The sequence below is a fragment of the Fringilla coelebs genome, assembly GCF_963513975.1.
Source record: "Fringilla coelebs genome assembly, chromosome: 15".
Lineage (NCBI taxonomy): Eukaryota > Metazoa > Chordata > Aves > Passeriformes > Fringillidae > Fringilla > Fringilla coelebs.
The window spans coordinates 1877008-1897345 of record NC_140041.1 but is presented as its reverse complement, the minus strand read 5'-3'; the positions used below and the strand labels follow the sequence as shown (position 1 = coordinate 1897345).

At 47.8% G+C, this 20338-nt stretch overlaps 1 protein-coding gene across 1 annotated transcript in view; it reads right to left on the bottom strand.

Annotated features, from left to right (window-relative positions):
• Positions 1-1419: 1419 nt before the first annotated feature.
• Positions 1420-20338, bottom strand: part of CTNNA1 (catenin alpha 1) — a 116435-nt gene continuing 97516 nt past the window's right edge. Inside the window, exons 12-18 of the mRNA XM_084215978.1 lie at positions 16770-16970; positions 15561-15712; positions 12824-12934; positions 11188-11369; positions 10332-10437; positions 5036-5170; positions 1420-2559 (exon numbers count right to left, since the gene is read on the bottom strand). Of these exons, the coding sequence (XP_084072104.1) occupies positions 2272-2559; positions 5036-5170; positions 10332-10437; positions 11188-11369; positions 12824-12934; positions 15561-15712; positions 16770-16970 (1175 nt within the window). The 3' untranslated portion in view covers positions 1420-2271. The remainder of the gene's footprint in view (positions 2560-5035; positions 5171-10331; positions 10438-11187; positions 11370-12823; positions 12935-15560; positions 15713-16769; positions 16971-20338) is intronic.

Here is a 20338-nt window from a genome sequence, read left to right as displayed (position 1 = left end):
AATTCCCTGACTCGGGATCGGCGCTTTTGGTTTTGAACTCCTGAACCACCTGGGTCTTGGGCTGGTGCTGAACAACCCGGAGGGGCCGGAGGCACCAGGACCGGGGCTGGAGCGGGGGCTGGGGTCACCCCGGGATGAGGAACTGCCCTGCCCTGCCCTGCCCCGGCTCGGGGGTCCCCTGCCCCGCTCCGGCCCCAGGATCCGCCGCTCCTCAGCCCCGGTGTCACCACCACGTCCCCAGCTACTGAAATTGGGATTTCATGACACAAAATCCCCTCTTCTGAGGGGACAGGCGTTTTCTCCCCTCCAGCCGCTGCTGCTGCACTTCTAAAAGGAGCAATTAAGTGTTTCACCAGTAATGATTCACCTCGATGCCCTTCTCTGCTCCAAACCCAAACGCAATTCCCAGAGGAGCAATTCTTGGGTACAAAGGAAATGAGTTGAGGTTTTTTGGCCTCCTGTCCTCATGGCATTCCTGCTGCTCCTGCACCCCCTGGGCTGTAGCTCTCACCAGGGGAACCACTTTTAATTTTTTGATACTCGAGAAATTAAACTAAGATGTATTTAAAAGATAAATAAGTGTAAATTTGTCTGCACATCTTAGTAAGGGTTATTTTTTAAAGCTCATTAATAGATTGTACTGGGGGGAGGCATTGGATTGGCTCCCTAAACAGCTCAGGGAATGTCACCTTTAAGACAATACCAGGAAAAAAAACCCCATATTGTATAATTTCAGTTAATAATTTTCTCTAAAAGAAGAGCTACAGCCTGTTAACCCCCAAACGGCAGTGGAGCACAGCTCCCCCTCCGAGCCTGTTTACATGTTAAGGGTGTATGAAAATATCCTATCATTCCACTGTTTAATAGCTGTACTCAATAGGCTAAAATGCTTGAAAACATAATACATTTGGCAAAAATATCTCAAAAACTATTTAGCTTAATTATGATCAGCATTACAGTAACATGACAGCAATAACCTTAATACAGTAAATTATGAGCTGATTGAGATAAATAAAATTATAACATTTCAGTGCCAAGGTTCAGCTCTAGAATGGAGCTGCATTTTAGACATTTGACTCCAGCCCAGGCTTTTCCAGCTCCACAGGAACAGGCACCGCGGTGCTGCCCCGTGCAGGCACTGCTTCCCTGCACTCGACTCGACTGGGACGTGTGAAACACACTGAAATTCATAAAATTTAAATAAGACAGTGAAATTATACCTTGTAGCTATAGTTATCACAAATAATGTACAGTCTAAATTGCAGCCTGAGCAAACACGATTTCCTGGGTGCCTCTGGAAGCCCAAGGCGGGATGCAGAGCAATTATGAGGAATGAGCACAAAGCTGATTTGCATCTGAATGGCGGAGGGGGGGGCGATGGGCGGGCTGGGCCCGCTCCATTCACAGCACCACAATGCACCAGCTGGGAAAAGCAACTTTATTAGTGTCCCGCAGCAAAATACATTAGTAATTTGTAACCAGGCATTACAATTCCCGTCCGTGTCACGGAGAGCGATCGGCCGCCCACAGCGGGGGAGGTTCCGCAGGGATCGGCCCCCGGGGCTCCCCCGGCAGCGGAGCCCCTCGGAGGGAGCGGTGCCAGGAGCACAAGGGAACCCCAGAGGGCTCCGGGGCAGCCCAGGAAAAGCAGCATCACGGCTCCAGGGCACCACCGAGCCCAGCTCCAAACACGATCCTCAGCAAAGCCCGGCCCAGGCACGGGTGTAGCGTTTTTCCAGCTGTTTTCCAGTTGTGCTCACACAGCCGGTGCCTGCTGCGATTTCAAACTCCTCTGAGCCTGCTCCCTCTCTACCCCCACAGCAGAGATACACTATCACATACAATACTTTCATTAATTTTTTTGAGTAAAAAAATCTATTTTTTTTCTCTTGATCACCATGATAAACTGAGTCTCTGAGTATCATGATCCAGTATTAGTGTTAACCATTAGTGTTACTGTAAAATCCTCTTTGGTTATAGAATATTTCATTTAAAGCAAGATTATAAAAAACCAGTTTCCAGCTAGAAATCCACCCCTGTAATCTAAAAGCCATCTAAATTACCAGACTTCTGCAGGCTGAAGATATACTGATAGGACTTAGAAATTTAAGTATCTCCCCAGGTAATCTAAACAAAGTTATCAAAATTATATTAAGTAAATACATTTGGAGGAATAGTAAATTTTTGAAAAATCCTTAGGGTATTAAAAGTAGAGTTCTGGAAGTAGCAGTAGTGGGCTAGAGAAAAACATCCCCGAGCCAGAGCTCTCCTCTAGATACTCTCCATGGCCTTGAACTCGCTGAGGGCCTGCACGGGGTTCACATGCTTCTTCTGGGATGCCCTCTTGATTTTCGTCTGGGTCTCGTCCTGTTTCTCCCTCTTGACCAGGGGTTTCTTCTCCGGAGCCTTCATCTTCCAGGAGACGGCCGGGAGGTTGAGGGAGGCCATGCCCTGGGACTTCTGGTACTTGGTGGATGCCACGTAGGAGGCCTTGACCGTCTGCACCACGGCGTTCATCAGGTTCTTGGCTGCCTGGATCAGGGACATGGCACTGTCCACCTGCCAAGGGACACAGAGTTACACACCATGGAACCCCCAAACACAGTGCTCCACTGAGAGCACGACAGGCCTGGGGGGAAAACCACTGGAAAACTGATTTCTATTTTTCCTTTGAAACCTGAGGCTCCCAGTTTAAGGCAGGATTTTTTTGGATGCTCAGTGGTTACAAACCTGACTTGTGCCACCAACACAAAAGAAAGCTTTGCCCCCCTGGATGCATTTTCCATATCAATGGCAATTGGAAACATTTGTATTCTGCCCTTTGCTTTTGTGACTAAGATTTAACAGTTGCTTATTCTCTAATGAGATTAATAAAGCTGTAGTAATATTTTAATCACTGATAATAAATATTTAAATCGCCCTAGAATACTAAATTGTATTGGGAAGGAAGGAACACAACTGCATCACCAGACAGGCCTGGAGCTCTTTCCCAGCTGGCTCCTGATTTACAAGAGTATCAAAACAAGGAAAAACATGAATTTGTCAAAGCTGTAGGGCACAGCAGGGACAGAGCTGAGACCAGAGCTGGGTGGAAGAGAGAGGGGAGGAGCACTGTGGTGACCCCAGCTGGGACCCCCTTCTCCAGGGGCCAGTGTCCTGCTCTGGGTGGGATCCCCAGCTTGTCATGGCCAAATGGGCTGGGACAGGGGTTTCATCTGGGGCAGGGTTTGGTTCTGGTGGCTTTTCTGGGGCATTGTCCCCTCCCTTCTACCCCACTGTGCCCCACGTGCCACCATGGCACCTCAGATCCTCTGGCAAGCCCCTGTGCTCTGCCCTCCTCCTCATGAGCCTGGAAACCACTGTGCTGGAGTGTTTCCAGGAATCCTCACAGCAGGAGGAATCATTAAAGGCCAGGAGAGCAGGGTGGTGCTTTTCTGAACGACCTGACAGACTCTGCAGGTGCCAGCTCTGCCCTCCTGGGCCCTGCTCTGCCCTCACAGCACTCGGGTGCACGGGCAGGGCGTTAACACCGGACAGAACCCTCCTTTCAGAGTGGTGATGCCTCTGGACTGGCTGAGGTCTTCATCTGATTATCCCATAGAGCTCAACACTGCTGCTGGCAGCCCTCAGCCCCAGTGGACAGGCTCAAGGAGAAGGGATAAAACCAGGAGATCAGACTACAGATGCCAGGCTGTTCTACTACTGATTTATGGCAGAGGGGATGTAAATCCTGCAGGCATTGAGTAACTGCAGTGAAGCCCTGGAGTACGTATTGCTGTTCAGTAACACATCTCCTGCTTTGACAGCACCATGCCTTCAGCCTCCCAGCTCCCAGGACATGAACAGCAGCACATCCCACCACAACCCCTGGAGCTGCTCTGGGGTCTGGAAAGGCAGCAGCGGGGGGAGCACAGCCCCATCACCTCCATCAGATGGACTCAGCTCGTGCAGGGATATCTACTGCTGACTGCTCCTGCTGCTGCTGCCCCAAAGCTCTCCTTCCACAGCGCTCCCTGGGTTTTGGGGGAAATCTGTGCTACTAAGTTTAAGCAATTGAGATATCAAACAGGGTTTCACTGGAAAATATCAGAGGCAGAGGATGCCCAGGGAAGCTGTGGCTGCTCCTGGATCCCTGGAAGTGTCCAAGGCCAGGCTGGACACTGGGGCTTGGAGAAGCCTGGGACAGTGGAAGGTGTCCCTGCCCATGGCAGGGGGTGGCATTGGATGAGTTTTAAGGTCCCTTCCAACCCAAACTGTTCCATGATTCTGTGGTATCAAAATGGCAGAATGTGGGAGGTTTTTCCATTTGCTGATCAGGGAGCAATTCTGGACTATCCAAGGGCCAATTCTGTCCCCTCTTCCAACCTCCTTCCTCAGTCCTGACACGGCTGGGCAAAAGCACCAGAAATGACCAAACGTGCCTATGCAGGGCAAGGAAGAGTATGCCAGAAGAATTTAAGAATTTAGCTCCACTTCCCTCCCCCCAAATATCTGTCATACAGAATCCTCTTAGGAGGCAGCATTTCATGAACTACAGTGAAAAAAAATTATTTGCAAAGTAATGGCTGGAATAAGGAAGCAAGCTGGCCTGGGGCAGCTTCCAGCTGTCAGAAACCAGAGCAGCCACTAAAAATCCCTGCACTCTTCAGGGCACAGCCATCCTGAAATATTAACATCTCTGGAGCATTGCAGGACCCCAGCATGTTTCAAGGCTGTGCAGAGACGTGGGGCAGGTTTGACTGTGTTGATAAAGTGATTTAACCTCACTAAGAGTGAAAAGCAGTCTGGAAAACAGATTACACAGAGGTGAAGTGAATCTGTCTACAACACTGTTGAGTAAGGAAATGTCAAGTCTGTATTTTCACAGCAAGCGTTCCTCCCCAGAACAGCGAGGCAGCAACACAAACTCTGCATCCATTAGAACTCAGAACGCTCCGGCATCTCCAGTCTCTGTTCCCTGGGGTTTAACACAAAAGCTCCCATGGAATAACCTGTGGGAGCCAAGCTGCCCGAGGCAGGCGTGTGCCATACGTACCCCGGAGACGACGAGCTCCCCGCCCAGGTTCTGCACCTCGGCCTTCACCTTGCTGCAGATGTTGAGCTGGTGGCAGTAGAGCGCGATGCGCTGCAGGTAGGCCAGCAGGTCCTGCTTGCACGCCGAGTCCGGGCACTGCGGGCGACACGGGCACAGCTGGGGCAGGAGCCAGACACGCTCCAGGCACCTCCCCTGGAGCGGGGCAGGGGCTGGGACAGTGCTGCCCTCCCTGCTGAGCCTGGGCTTTGAGACAGCTGAGCGGCGTGGGAGGCATCTAAACCCAGGAGCCACGAGCAGCGGCAGCACTGCACAGGCTCCTTCCACTGCCCTTCAGCAGCCCTCCCAGGGAGGAGGAAGAGGAGGAACAGAAGGAAAAGGAAGAGAAGGAGGACTATTTACCCTCCCCAGAGCAGGTCTGTCAGCTGTAAAAGGTCCTCCCTGTACTGCACAGGACACAGCAGCAATGGTCTGACACCCAAGGTCCCAAGCTGCAACTAGCAGGTGTTACCAATTCCTTCCTCAATCCTCAATCTTAAGTATTCCAAGCTCAAAAATGATAAACCCAACAGCGACTCAATTATGTGCAGCAAACAGAGATTTTCCTGACTTCTGCTCCTATCTTGTAGCATTGGGGAAAGCAGGTTCCTCACCACGCACAAAATTACATTTTTAAGGTGCTTGCTGCAGCACTCATCCATAAGAGAAATGTAACTTTTTCAGCTTTGCACAAAAGGCTCTGCAGGAGTCCTCTGTGCAGTTTGGGAAGGTGACATTTTCTGGGACAGAATTTAAGAATGATCCACAGATGAGCCAGGCTCAGGCTGGATTTCCAGACCAGAGGGGAGCCCAGCTGAGGAGCAGCCACAGTCCAGAGCAGGATCTGCAGGATATAAAGGCTGTGGGAAAGGTTCTGCTGCTCTCACCAGCCCTGCAGCCCCTTTAGCAGTAGCAGCAAAGGGGTCCCAGCAGTCCCCCATAGGCCACCTCAGCCCCCAGGGGCAGCCCACGTGCTCACACACAAACACACACCACCTACAGCTTCACATCCATGTGATTTACATCACACTGGGCCACACCCCATGTTGCTTAAGCTCTGCTCTGAGCCCCAGAGAAGCATCACTTGTACCCCACAGACAGCTCCTGTTCCATGGAGATGGCTACTCATCATCTCGTCTTCCCACCCAGCCTCCTGGACAAAACCACCATTAGACTCCCACGGATCCCCATCTCCTGCTCTAAGGAAGGCTGCACTGTGCCCAGCATTGTTGCAGCTGGAGCAGTGGAATTCACCTGGCATCATCCAGGGACAGGATTACACCCTGCAGGGATCTCCAGCTGTAGGGACAGCTGCACCCCATCCAGAGTGATTTAAGAGCTATTTTTCACACACCCCTGTTCACAGCAAAATCCCATTTCACCTAAGACCCTGATCCTGTGCAGTGGACCATCTGATGAAGATTCATAATGGACACGGCATGACTGGAAGATTAATCTTCAATGTGGCACCACTTCATTACTTAATGCCTCACTCCAGCTGAGGGTTGTTGCACAGGCCATGCAGCCTCTCCTCCCCTTTGAGGGCAAGGTAAAAATCCCCTCCTGGCTGTGAGCAGCAGGCTCTGAGCCCTGATGCTCCCTGCAGACTTTCTCTCCTTAGCTGGGAGATAGAAGCAGAAGCTCTTTTCTTTGTACAAAAGCGGAGCAGATCATGGTGCACACACAGGGATGTGCAAACATGGTCCCACTCACATGGAGCATTTCCTTCCCAACAGCTCTCAATCGGCCAGAAGAGGCATTTCCCTCTGCAGTGAAGGTGAGTGCAGCTAACATGTTTTTTCCAGTGGCTTTTGTAAGGCAAAGCCGTCTCTGTGCTGAGCAGAGGTAACTCAGGTGCTGCAGTGATGTTCCCACAGAGCTCTCACACACACAGGGGCACTGCACTGAGAGATCTGCATGGCTCTGTGGGCATCTGACCCCACCTACAGACATAAAACCACCTTCTCAGTCCCAAGGAAAATGTCAGAACACCCAAAGTAATTGCAACTCTCAACGTGGGCACGCAGCTTCCATCAGTGCAGTGAAGCCCTGCCTAACGAAGCAGCAAAGCTTGCAGGTTAATTTTTTAAGCTAATCAATATTAGTAAGCAGTACAAAATGTTTAAGAGCAAGTCCACAAATAGCCCTGGCCAAAGAGCTAATGAAAAGCCCAAATTACCATTTTGGAAACTGCTCTCCATCTCCCAAAGAGCTCATCTCACACAGCGAGTGAGCAGCACAGCAGTGCAGGGGCTCGAGGGCTGACAAATGCCCAGTACAGCACGTCAGGGGATGGCTCAACAATTCCAGCTACTCTGTGGGGCTGTGAAACCCTTCAAGAAAAGACTCTCAAGGCAGGAGGCTGCTGCACGTTCACCAACAGCTGAGGAAGGCAGCAAAACCTTCGTGGAATAGGAATCATCACTGGGCTGTGTACATCAATCCAGTGTGAGATGGAAACCCAGATCCTCTCCTGTGTGTGCTATTTCTGCAGGCAGGATCGAGGACTCAGCTCAAAGACAGATGAGGTTTAAATGGAGATGTAACACGAGATAAAAAAGAGCATCAACAAAAGGCACTGCGGGTGCCTGCAGGAGCCCTGTCCTTTCCTAGGCAGGAGCACTCGGATAAAAATCAAAAAACCCAAAAGGCAACAATTTGAACACTGATCAAGAATGATGACATTACTGGACTAACCCACAGCCACAACCCCCATCTGCAGAGATGGATGGGTTCTCACAGACACAGCACAGCCCAGCAGGGAGTGCAGTGCAGATGGAAATGAATGTGTTGGGGGACACCCCACCTTCCCAAAGCCCCCAAACTGAGCTGCTGCCACAGACTCAGGGAAGGTTACTGGCAAAAGTTAAGCTGGCGGCTCTAGGTTAAATCCAGGCTCCATCCTAGACACAGCAAACACCCCCCACTTTCAGTTTCTGCCGCCCCAGCTGAGCCTGCAGAGAAGCAGAATCACCCTTTTCTCTGTTTTTGCAGAGCAAAGGGGCAGGGCAGGACAGCAGAGCCCTGGTGGTGTGTGCTGATGGACACAGACCATGCCCAGTGGCTGCAGGGGAGAGCCAGCAACCCCAGAGCTTCTTCCTCCCACCCCCTCTCCCTTTGGGAACGGGTCCTGCTGCACCAGGAATTCCCAAAAAATGCCCCTGAGTCCTGGGTGCCCGCTGGGCCCAGCAGGAGCTGCCAGCAGCTGTTTTGGGGAGGCAGCTCCCTGGGAGAATGGGCACTGACCACGTGTGCCAGCAGCTGCCACCAGCCTGAGCCCAGGGTCCCCACCCCAGCCCCCCAGCAGGGACCAGTCTCCCTGGCACGAGGCTGCTGGAGCCTTTTACTGGGAAGTGGGGCAACCCCTACCCTCACCCCCAGCTGCTTCTCACAGGGTGATCAGAACTGATGCAGCCTCAGCCTCCCACCGCCACGGAAGGAAAAAAGGAACACAAAGTTCCTTTGGTTTTGTAGGTGTTCTGACATTGAAAAAATAAATAATAGAGAGAACCCTTGCTGCAAATCATTGTCATCTGTGTTGTGCTCATAACTGCTTCATATTTCCCTGTTCCCAGCAAGCAGCAGCTGCTTATAGTGAGGGATGGAAACCTCGGGGAGAACCTGGAGCTGATGGCAGAACTCTTCCCAACAGACAGGAATTCCTGGGACAGCAGCTCTTGGAGCTCCAGAAGAATGTGCTGCAGAAGGGCCTGATGGCAGAGCTGGGAGCTGCTGGCACACTGACACGAGGGGTCACAGCTCTGGTGTCACCCAGCACACAGCCCCTCCATGTGCTCCCTCCAGGGGCAGGGACAGCAGGATCCAGGAGCTGCTCCTGCTCTGTAGCTGTCACACTGCTCCACATTAACATGGTTCTAAAGAGTATGGAAGCACATCTAATGAAATATGCAGGCTCAAAGTATTAGCAGAGTATGGAGTCAGGAAAAAGCTATATTCTTGTCAAAATGACTAACTGTACAGTGTTGCTCATATTTATCTTCAAACATGTGCTTAATCTGTTACATTTTTAAGGACCTTACTGCTACTGAAAGTGGTTTTCTTTTATATTTTGAAATGGCTTGGTAGAGAAAACCATATACCAACTTTGCATAAAACATGTGAATTAAAAAAAAAGAAAAAGGCTTTGTAAACCTTCAGCCCAAGCTCCCCTGAGACCTTGAACACAAACTGCTCCTTGCTTCATTTACCTACACCAGCAGCACACCTGGTTCTTGCAGAAACAAGGCTGTCAAAGTGCTGTAGCAAGGAAAGCCATTTGAAAAAACACTTATCAAATTTATCTCCCCATTGAACATTTCTCACTGCATCATTAGTAAAGGAGGGTGTAGACAAGCACCTCTGAATGCAACATTAAGAGAGAGTCCTGCACTGCAATGATTTACTTTCAAAGTGACACTGGTTCAGTGAAAACCTCGCAGTACAAATTCCCATCCTGAAAAGGCCTGGAAAGCAAGTGACAACTGAGAAAACAAGGTTTAGTCCATGCTCTCGGACTTAACCTCCTTGCATTTCAGAGTCTCTCTTGAAGGTGGAATATTATTACTAATGTTGATGTTTCCCTGCTATTTGGGTGTGGGCTGAGGCCAAAGGTGCTCTTGCTTGGCCCAGTTTCTAAATGGCTCAGGACAGGCATTGCATAAATAAATCCCTGAGCTGGCCATACTCGTTCAGTCCTGTGAGAATTCCTTCCCAGCACTGGGACAGCACAGCCATGCTCAGGTCCCTGCAGGCCTTGCTCCAAGCCTTCATCAGCTCTGACAGTGAAAAAATACCAGAGAGCTCTGACACCCTCCCCCTCAGTCTGTGGAGCATCTGAAAATTGTTGATCTTACAAAGCTGCCTCAAAGCCAGTATTAAAGGTGGTGCAATAAGCCAGGTGCCATTGTGCAGCTGCTGTCCCTGCAGTCTGTGCTTTGGGAAGCACCAGGAGTGCTCTGGGTGTGATGTGAGCCCAGCCTGGTCCTGCTCAGCCCTGGCACTGCCCTGGCTCTACGTGACCTGAAGCAGGGCTGGCACAAAATGCCAGGTGCCTGACCGCAGCCAAGGAGCTGCTGTGTCACTGCTCAGAGAGGCAGGAGAGCAGCTGGAAAGAGCAGAAAGAACAAAATTTTCTAGCAGCAGATCTGGAAAATCAGTTAAAAGACCCCAAAACCAAACAGATTTTCATCTGTTCATCGTGCCTGCAGTACTGAAAGATCTCCTGCCCCTTGGAGCTGGAGCCTCCAGGACTGTGACTTACGTGGTCAGCAATGGTCCGGCCCAGCTTGTCCATCCTGGACCCAGCCTCTGCAATCTTCTTGGCTGCACTGATCACATCTGACGTGTTCTTCAGAGGACCTTTTCCCCTGCAAAACAGAGCAGACGCTCCCTCCTAGCACCAGGAAACCACGGCAGTGAATTCTGTGTCCCTTTTCTCATTCTGTTCCACTCTGTGCTGGCAGTGACTCCTCACCCAAAGGGCAGGGGAAGGCTGGAGCAGCCATTACAGCATCTTCATTTTCAAGAGTTACCCCCTTTCAGCTCTTCCCCACATTTAGTTTAAATCCAGGAATAAAAACATCTTAAATTTTACTGCTTTGAGCAGCTTAATGATGATAAGAGATAACATTTTAGAAGACGGATTTGCAATTTTTATGGAATGAAACGTGAAGTTTAAAAAACAGCGTTATATGAAATCTGGTAAATTAATTTCAAAAGGCATCAAAAACCCTCTCTTTCCTCTGCAAATAACTGTGCCAGGAACTATTTCTGCAGCATGGCAATATTGAGAAGCCCATAGAATTTAATGCTGTAAAGAACTGAGCAAATATATATATATATATATATATATTCCTGGGGACAAGAATCACCCTTAAGAAAGAAAGAAAGAAAGAAAGACAGGCAATAACTGCTGTGTATCTGCAGATCAATTTAAACAGTTATTACTACCCAGCCACTGCACAATAATGCATCTCCCCAGTTAATATGCAGCTGGAACAGGGCACCATTTAAAAGAGATTATAAGAAGTGAGACTCTTAGGAGAACTTGCACCATGTCTCATCAAAAGTCCAGCAGCCCAGGCAGCTCAGAGTGAGCACAAATTAAAAAGCCTCACCTGGTGAAGTCTGTCATTTCCATCATGATCATACACATCTGCTTGGCCAGGACAATGATGTCATTGCCACTGTCGTCCCATTTTGACACTTCAGCATCCAATTTACTCTTTTCCTCCTGGAAGCTGGCGACCTGCTCAGCAATCTTGGCTTTCTGCTCTTGAGGGAGCTGAGCCATGATAGCCTGGAAGAGAAGAGTTTTCTCACATGGCCTCCTGCTGCCTTGTAGAGGCTTTTTGGAACATTTCACTAATAACCAATTTCAGTCATGTAGATGGGGGATAAAACTTTAATAGCAATCCTCTACCTAGAGGCTTTACAGAGCCATTTGCTTCCATTTTGAATCAAAGTTTATACTCTTTTTAAAGAAAAAGTGCCCAGAAAGACAAGTTGACACTTAAAATATGGCTCTTTGCATGATAAAGCTGTTAAGACTCCAAACAAATTTGCCACATATTACCATCCCTCAAAATAAAACTGCATGAAGAAGGAGGACTTGTCTTTAACAGAAAATTTCAACGTTTTAAAATTAAGTTCCACTTGGGTATTGAGGATAATAAGAAATATTACCAGTCTCTTCCCTGCAAAAAGCTAGCTGTACTCTTTTGAAACATGTCTGCTGAGGAAAGAGTAAGTGAAAATAAACAGTATGTGCTTACTCCCAAATAAAATCTCTCAGACTGGGTTTACAGCCTGTGTAAGACTCCATGGCCTTGCCTTCATAAATACTGGGAGCACAGATGCCTCCAGGAGCAGGCAAAAAGGAGCCTTTGGTACTAAAAATCCTCTGGCAGCAGCTGTGCTAAGAGGTAAATGAGCAATGTCTGCATTTAAATAGAAGGGGGCGAGGGTCCAGGCATAGAAAGTGCTTGTGCAAGGGAGGGGAGCATGAAAATACTCCCAGCTGGTGTAATTCCCAAGCCAACGTGGCCCAGGTTTGATAAATAAGGTCTGGCCACTTCTTGCCTGGCAGGAAGAGCCTCCACAAAAAATCTGCCATGGCACTTTCCCAAGAGTGTAAATTGTTATTGATCCAGAGGGGCCGTGTCAAATAAAAGCAATAGGTAAGGCCTGGGCTTCCTTCAATGCACTGATTTTAGGGTTTCACCTCCTAATGATTATATATTGCCTATCAATGCTTTCATTTTTGAGTCACAGGAAATGCAGTTAGTTGAAATGATTTCATTTCTGCGTTCCTCTCAATGTTGTCTTGATAAATGCTCAGTGACCAAACACACACCAGCACGTGTGTGATTTGGGAAGATTTTTTTCTCATAAAGTTAATGTTTGTCTGTTGAAAATAACATTAATCCAATGAGTGATCTGCCCTGTACCTCCCTGCAGAAGCTCACCCAACTACTGTCTGTGGTATCAAAATGTGATGTAGTTTCTTGGTATTAAAAGGATTTTGATCTTTCAGAATACCCAAAATAAACCACAGACGTTTCTCACATCCATCAGACCAACTGCATTTCACTCAATCTCCTTTTCAGAAGAATGCTGGAAACAGAAAATGACAGTTTTCTGCTCCAGCATTTTTATCACCACCTCCCCAAATTCAACCTAGGGTTTCAAAGCAAGCTGCAGTGTTTCTTGAAGGCAGGTCACACTTGGATAAAGCTGAGGGTTGTGCCTTACCCTTGCACTCTGTCCAGCAATGAGCTGATCATCCTCAGTCTGGATGCTGGTTCTGCTGCGGACGTCGAAATCCTCGGTCTCAAAGTCAGAATCATCCAGCTCTTCAGGAGTCTGAGGAAAAAGCATTCAAGCAGAGTCAAACTACAGATTTCATGGCTCTGAAAACCAACAAGAATATTATTTTACAAGCAGAGAGAATAGAAATCAGTGGGGGTAAAAATTATTCCATGTTTTCAACAAAAAGGTAAATACAGGGACTGTATCCAGCTCTGAACACGTGTGATTTTATGTGCTTGACTGCTCCTGTTAAACACCATAGGGATCCCCAGAATCACACAGCAGTAACTAAACAGCTGAGATTTGTTAGGACATTAATGCACTCAGCATCTGAAAGACAGAAAAAAGTTCTTGCAAAGCGAGCAGCGCTTTTGCAAGTTGATTAAATGTAAAAGCTTCACTCGAGATTCTGAAGCTGGAATTACACACAGCTCTAAGGGCTGGTTCAGAAGCACAGACAGTGTCTTCAGCACAATTATGAATCAAAGCATTGACTAAATTAACAACAGATAAAATATCTCAAAATTTATCCTTGTCCCTCGGGAAAAGCTGAAAAATTTCAGCTAGTAAGGGCCAGCTTTTATGCTGTAGGCTAAACACATCTGACCTAGTTCCTGCTTGCCTAGGATTTATTCTTGCTACTGCCAGTCTGTAGTAGGCAAACTTTTTAGAAAGCCTATCAAGTTTAAACAGCATGTTTGTCAAAATACTACATCTTTGCAAAAGTGGCACTTCATGACAATTCTCCAGAGCTGGGTCAACAAAGAACTTCACTGATAGATGCAATAAATTGTGATTAACAGATAAGATGCAAATAAAGTCCCTGTTCTTTAGATTTTTTTCCCTATGATTTGAATTTTACAGACTCCTCTTCTACTACAGACACTTTGTGATACAGTGAAAATAGAGATGGACATGCAAAATAATTGCCAAAAAGCAAAGGTGAGTAGGGTGACAATTAAGACTTTGGGTATTTCAGCCTCCTCTCCAGGCCCTGGAGAACAGGGTATATCCATATCCACAACATCAGCAGAGGGACACACACTAAGAAGTGGCTCAGTGTATCAATATTAAAAAAAAAAAAAGCATCAAGAAAACAGTTCTGCTGTACATGATTCTGTCTGTGACTCCCCTCTGCCCCTCCCTCCCAAAGCCCAGGGACACACAAAGTGTAACTCTGCCTTTCAAGTGCCACCAAGGGCAGAAACTCCTCTGGGGTGACAGGCCTGGGCAGCAGGGAGGGGGGGAAAACTTCTCTTCAATAAATACAGATATAGTGAGATGGTAGTTTTGAAAATACCCTGCATAATCACAAAAATGAGGTGTTGCAGTGGCTTCTCCTGATGCTCCCTGTGAAGAGCAAGAGCCTCTGGACAAAGCTGAAGTGAATGACCCCTGTGAGCAAGCCCTGGAGAGATGTGCATGGCTCTTTTATCCCAAAATAAACTCTCTGGCCAACAAGTGCCAATATTTTAACTTCCTTCTAGGTGGCTGCTGTGTGGCCAGGGAGCTGCTGTTGGCTGCTGGCAGTGGAGCTGTGGCTCCCTGGCCCTGGATGGTGGCACAGGGCAAACATCAGCATTCCTGGACTGCCAGCCCAGGTAAGTGCTGCCCACTGGGACTCCCAACTCCCTGTCCTGAGTAACAAGGGCTTCAGCAGGGGGGGAATACCACCCTTTGCATAGCAGGAAGGCTTTGATATCCTCAACTACCACTGGCTGTCTATAAATCCTGAGCTTGTCTGAAAAAAATTCCATAGGGAGCACAGATGTGGTTGTCAGCTTTTCTTCCTGGTTTCTCATCTGATCCTTTGCTTTAAGCAGCAAACATGGAAGATGCCACTGCAATGGTTACTGTAATCACATATCTTCTGTACATTCTTGATTTACTGACCAACAAGCTGCATCTGCCATGGTCACCACTCTGAAAGACCAAGGCAGTTTCTCACAGTCAAAGGAATACAAGGAAAAGAAGACAAAAGGAATAAACCCCCTATATCTGTCTTTGTTATGTCTGGCTCCTGCCCATTTTTGCCCCGGTAAGATCCAAGAAATAGGTCCATAGATCAGCTGCAACCAGAACTTCCTTTTCTGCATCCCTTCCACCAACTGCACCCTTCTGTGTCTGGCCTACCAGAAATCAGGACTCCCAAGTCACACCCACTGCAAGCACACAGGAGTCAAGGCCTCCGTGAGCCGCCCCTGTTTACCCAGGTTAGCCAATTAACAAATTACATGCTCTACCAACTACAGACTGAACTCATCTCAGCTTCCTTTTGACTAACTAACATTAATTCTCAAAATTTACTTAATGAAGAGCTATTAGGTTTTATTTCTAAGCTCTCAAACCATCAACAAGCATCTATAGTTCTGAATTAATTTGCTGTTGTTAACTGAAAGGTCACTGATTTTAGCACATTAACGAGCCAGGCATTACCATGAGATTACAAAAGATGCATGAAGGGTATTTAGCATCACAACTCGGGCCATCATCGATGCTCAGATCTGGTTAATGAATCTGAATCCAAACGCACTGCTCAAGTGCTCCACGGCGATTAGCACATTTTAAGACTCTGAATGTTAATAGGAGCTAAATGAAAATTTTCTCCTGTCTGCTCTCCATTATCCGATGGCTGTCAGTAGAACAGAGGCAGGGAAGGCTGTGGGGAAGTTGTGCTCACCCGGATCATCAGCACGGCTTTCCTGATGTCGCGGATGCCGTCGTACACCAGCCGGGAGGCGTCGATGAACTCGTTCTCGTCCATGGGCTGCGCAGGGTCGGAGCTCAGCGCTTCCACTGCAGCCTCCACCTGCTCCGTGAAGCGCGGCATCACTGCGCCCAGAGCACAAAGCTGGTCAGTCCCACCCCGAGCCACTCTCTGCTTCCCACTCCTGCCCTGCTCTTAACTGTCCTGGAAGCTGTGCAGTCCTTCCATTGAAATCACAACATTTGGTACAGGAGGTGAAGTCTTAATCCAGCCCCATTTCTGCTTATGCTGCTGCTCTTTGGTGTTTTCCTCTTGGACAGTGAAGTTTATCACACCCTTCTAATGGACAAGGAGAAAACACTTGGGGAAGCCCCTAGAAACTATGGGATAAAATATTAATTGTTTGTTTGATGTTCTCTGCAGATGTACATCGTTTTTTGGGGGGGAAAGAAATCGTGCTACCATCAGGAAACTCAAGTTTAAGGAGCACTGGAAGGGGGCAGGTTGCACTGCTGCATTTCAGTGACTCATGGTGCCCCAGGAAGAACATGCCAGAACCAGTTAAGAGTCTGCTGTTTCTTCAGTGTCACCCTTGATTCTTCATCAAAGCAATTAAAGCAAAGCCAGCAATGAATGGCTGGCACTGAAGAAGCCAGAATCCCCCCCTCACCCTTATGGATGTCACCAGTAGTTCATAGGGAACACCCTGATTTGGTGTTTATGTGTGGGGCACTACAACCTACAATACACTTCCAACAGCTGTAAAGATACTTTACAAAATTTACCCTAATTATTACCCTAAATTTATTCTGCTGGGGGAATGTGATCTTCCTTCTGGACCCTGAACAGCTGCAGAGCCTGTTGCAATACTGCAAGATGAGCACAGCACAACTTCCAAGCCTTCACTCACGCCTGGGACTCATTCCTGGTGTTTTTGCTTCCCACAGCCCAGTCCATGACAGCAAGCACACTCAGGGACACCTTGTGCACAGCTCAGCTTTGAGGCAGTCAACACAGCAAAATCACACTTCTCACTTTGCAACAGTTTTGCAAACAACTCCCACTAATTTGCATTACAGCAAATTGAGTCTTTAACAGATTTCACAGGTACACCGGTAGCCAGCTGCCCACAAACTTTCAAGCAACAGCAATTCAGGGCTCCTGGGAGTGAGAGACCCTTACCTGTGTTGGACAGTAACTTGGTTGCCTCCAGCACCTTCTCAGTGTACACTCCAGGCTCGTAGTTGTCCATCTCCGAGGTGACCACGTGGATGACGCGAGCGGCGCGGCCCCGGATGGCGCCGGCCGTGCGGTCTAAGCCGTCCACGTCTTTCTCTTGGAGAGCGATGACACATTTGTTTACATCTTCTAAAATGTGATTCTCTGGAGGTAAAAGAAGGAGGATTTAGATGGTAATGTCTTTTCTGTCACAGTCATCAGCGTGGCAATTGCTCAGGGTGGGACCTGCTCTACAGAAGCTCCATGGAGATGCTGTCAAGCATTAATGTGAGGGTCACAACCAGCAAAGAGCTGCCCTTCCACAGGAGGTGTCAAAAAACCATCAATCCATTCACCAATTGGCTGCCACACATCCTGCCCCTGTTTGTACTGGATTTTACCAAAAGGAAAGCTGAGTTCTGCTGAGTTCTCCCCTGATTTCTTCCCATATTTCTCCCCTGGACTGCCCCAGCCCTTATTTCAAATACCTGCAAACCACTCCCCTGCCAGTGCACGTGGGGTGATGGGCACCTCCCCAGCACCACACCTACTCCCCTCAACACTCCAACAGACACTTGGTGCACGTTTCCAGCTTCCTCCAGAGTGTTTTCCTACAGGCACACACATTCCATCAGAGCACATTACACTGTCAGTCGCCCATTCCCATCTGAGACACACAATGTATGCAGTGAATAATCTGGAAAGCATTTCAGTCACACAGCACTCACTGACTGTTCAGAAAACAAACAAAAAAATTAAGGCAAGACCTCTGTTTGCAATTAGCTTTTTTAATATACATTTTCTGGTTTTGTAAAGAGATATTTTCCCTATTTATTGAGTCCAAGAAGCCCCAAATGGGAAAAACTTTTATTTAAGAGATTTCTGAAGATGCCTAAAGAAATTGGGATCCTTATTTGGGGAAACATACCCTAAAGATCTCCCAAACTGTTAATACAGACTTCCAAACTCTGCTAGAGAACTCTTTAATGTACCAGGACTAATGTTTCAGTATCATCATCCAACACCAGCATTTGGGCTGCTTGGTAAGAAACCAACTTGGAAACATTTCTGCTCTGTCACTTAAAATAGTTTCCAGCGTTAATTACCATTGACTTAATCTTTCTACACTGCCAACCCGTGCAAGTGGCTTTTATTCCCTCTGCAGGTAGTAAAAGAGCCATTTTGCAAGAGTTTGTAGAGACAAGAAGCTCATAGAGTTGGCTGGGAGAGGATTTGGAGGAACTGCCTGAAAGGATTGCTGCGGGAAGTTACGCCTGATTTACATAAAATTAACACAGCCAGGTGCAATATTGTGAGACTTCAGTAAGTAACCTGGGCAAAAATTACACTTGTGAAATCCCTCTGAAGTAAGTCAGCCTGAGCAGGTTCAGCTGAGGGCAGAATGTGGCCCTGAGAGAGCAAAGAGCAGGTTCATTAGTGATTTGACAAGTCAGTGAGCAGGCACAGGAGCCTCAGCGAGCACAGAGGGTATTTAAAGAAGAGACAGCCCTGGGAGCCACAAGAGCCCAAAGAAAAAGCTTCGGCGCCAGGCCAAAACACAGACTGTTTATTGCTTCAATTCCTAAATGAATAAATTAAGCCACAGACCATTTAAAAGCCTCTTTGGATTATCTGAACTTTAATAAAAGGCATGGACAAAATGAAGGTGAATATTTAAATGTCTGCTGATCATTTAATGCCTTTTGCAGAAGTGAAGTGGCCGGGAAGTCCCTTCTAGAGGGAGATAACCCACAGGGCAGCTTGCAAAGTGCCCAGGGAAGTGCAGGACTGTCAGGTCTATCTGTTCTGGAGATATTTTCTAGCTGGCTGATAACAGATAAGATCTGGCACTGTGCTGAGCCCTTGTAAATACACCCAGTGCTCCCCATCCTACAGGCACACAGAGCGTGGGTTCCCCACCAGCACCTCTGGGGATGGGAGAAAGCTGTCCCACATCCAAACCCCCCTGTCCTCCTGTTGAGCAGGAGAAACATCCCACAGCAACACAACACAGCACAGGCAACAGCAAAGGGATCTTGTCCCACCAAAATGGCTACAGGGAAAATGGCAGGGTTGGGCAAGAAGGTAAAAGGAAAGGTATTTTTTCCATAGAAATGATTTTTAGACCAAACAAGGAAATATATTAAACTGTGAAAAGCTACAGAATAAAAAGTCACCCACGACTGTCAATCCTCAATCCACGCCCACCAAACACCTTCCACCTCCACCCACCTCCACATTAAAGGGATGAAGCATGCTTTTCCAAACAACCCCAGCAGCTTCTGAGGGAGTCTGAGGGCTACAGGAGATCAAAATCAAAGAGAACAGTCAGGAGATGAAACGAAGATTCATAAACACAGCTGTGCTTCTCTGCTGCACCTCCTGTGGAAGGTCTCAGAACCATTTCCACATTGAACCTCTGCTGCCAAAGGGCACTGCAGGAGCCAGGTCAGGCAGCACATGGAGCAAACACTGGGGACTTCACACTCTTGTAAATACAGTGTTCATCCTGGCAATATTCACTGGGAGGCTCTTCAGAAAAAATAGCTCCACTGAGATGGACAATCTGTGGCATAAACCTCTGTCAGCAGCAGAGGAACAGAAGGCAGCAAATGGAATGGTTTTAAAGAGGGTTTCAAAGGAGATTCAGGTAATTTCAGAACATTGAATTTGACAATTACATGGTGCTATCAGCAACTGCTCTAAAGAACAGAGATAGTGAGCACACCAACACACCCAGAGTGCTTTGGGAAGGCACTGATAAGAGGGATAAGAATTACAGAAGGTACAGGAGAGCTTTGAAATGAGAAATAATGAAACAGGCAGAGACTGTGCAGTCAGGGAAGCGATGACTGACAAACTGCATGGCAGAACTCTGCACGTTTGCAAACAACATGAAGAGACAGAAGGGGGAAAAAACCTTTTCACCATCTTTAGTACAAGTAGGGGCATCAAATGAAGCAAACAGGAGACAGTGCAAACAAGGAGGTTCTTCACAGGGAGCACACTTCAGCTGTGAATCTTTGCACAGGATGATGGAAGTGCCAGCAGCTTATAATGCTCGAAAGAACAACTAACACCAGCTTAAATGAGAAAAATCTGTCAAGGATTGTTCAGGAGATAGCACCTCTGATGCTGGAGCTCCCTGAGCTGCATATCACTCATGGCTGGAGGCACACAGACATCTCTAGGCTGCAGGGTTCCTGTGCCATCCACCTCCCATCCTGACAGCGAGCCTCCCCCAGACCTGCCCTAACTCAACAGGGCCCTTCTGCTGCTGTACCTATGAAAGTGCTGTCACCTGCAAGCTCACCTGTGCACTGTGCACTGAAGGATCCTTCTTCCATGATGTTCTGCAGTTACCTAAGCCCAGCATCTCTTTCATCAAGCCTTTACTTGTGTATAATTGACACAATTCTGTAGCATGAGCTGAATGGTGAAGCCTTTACTTCAGCACACCACACAGTAGGGATGTGGGATGGCTTACATACATATTTATATATGCACACACTCATGCACTCACAAGAACTCCT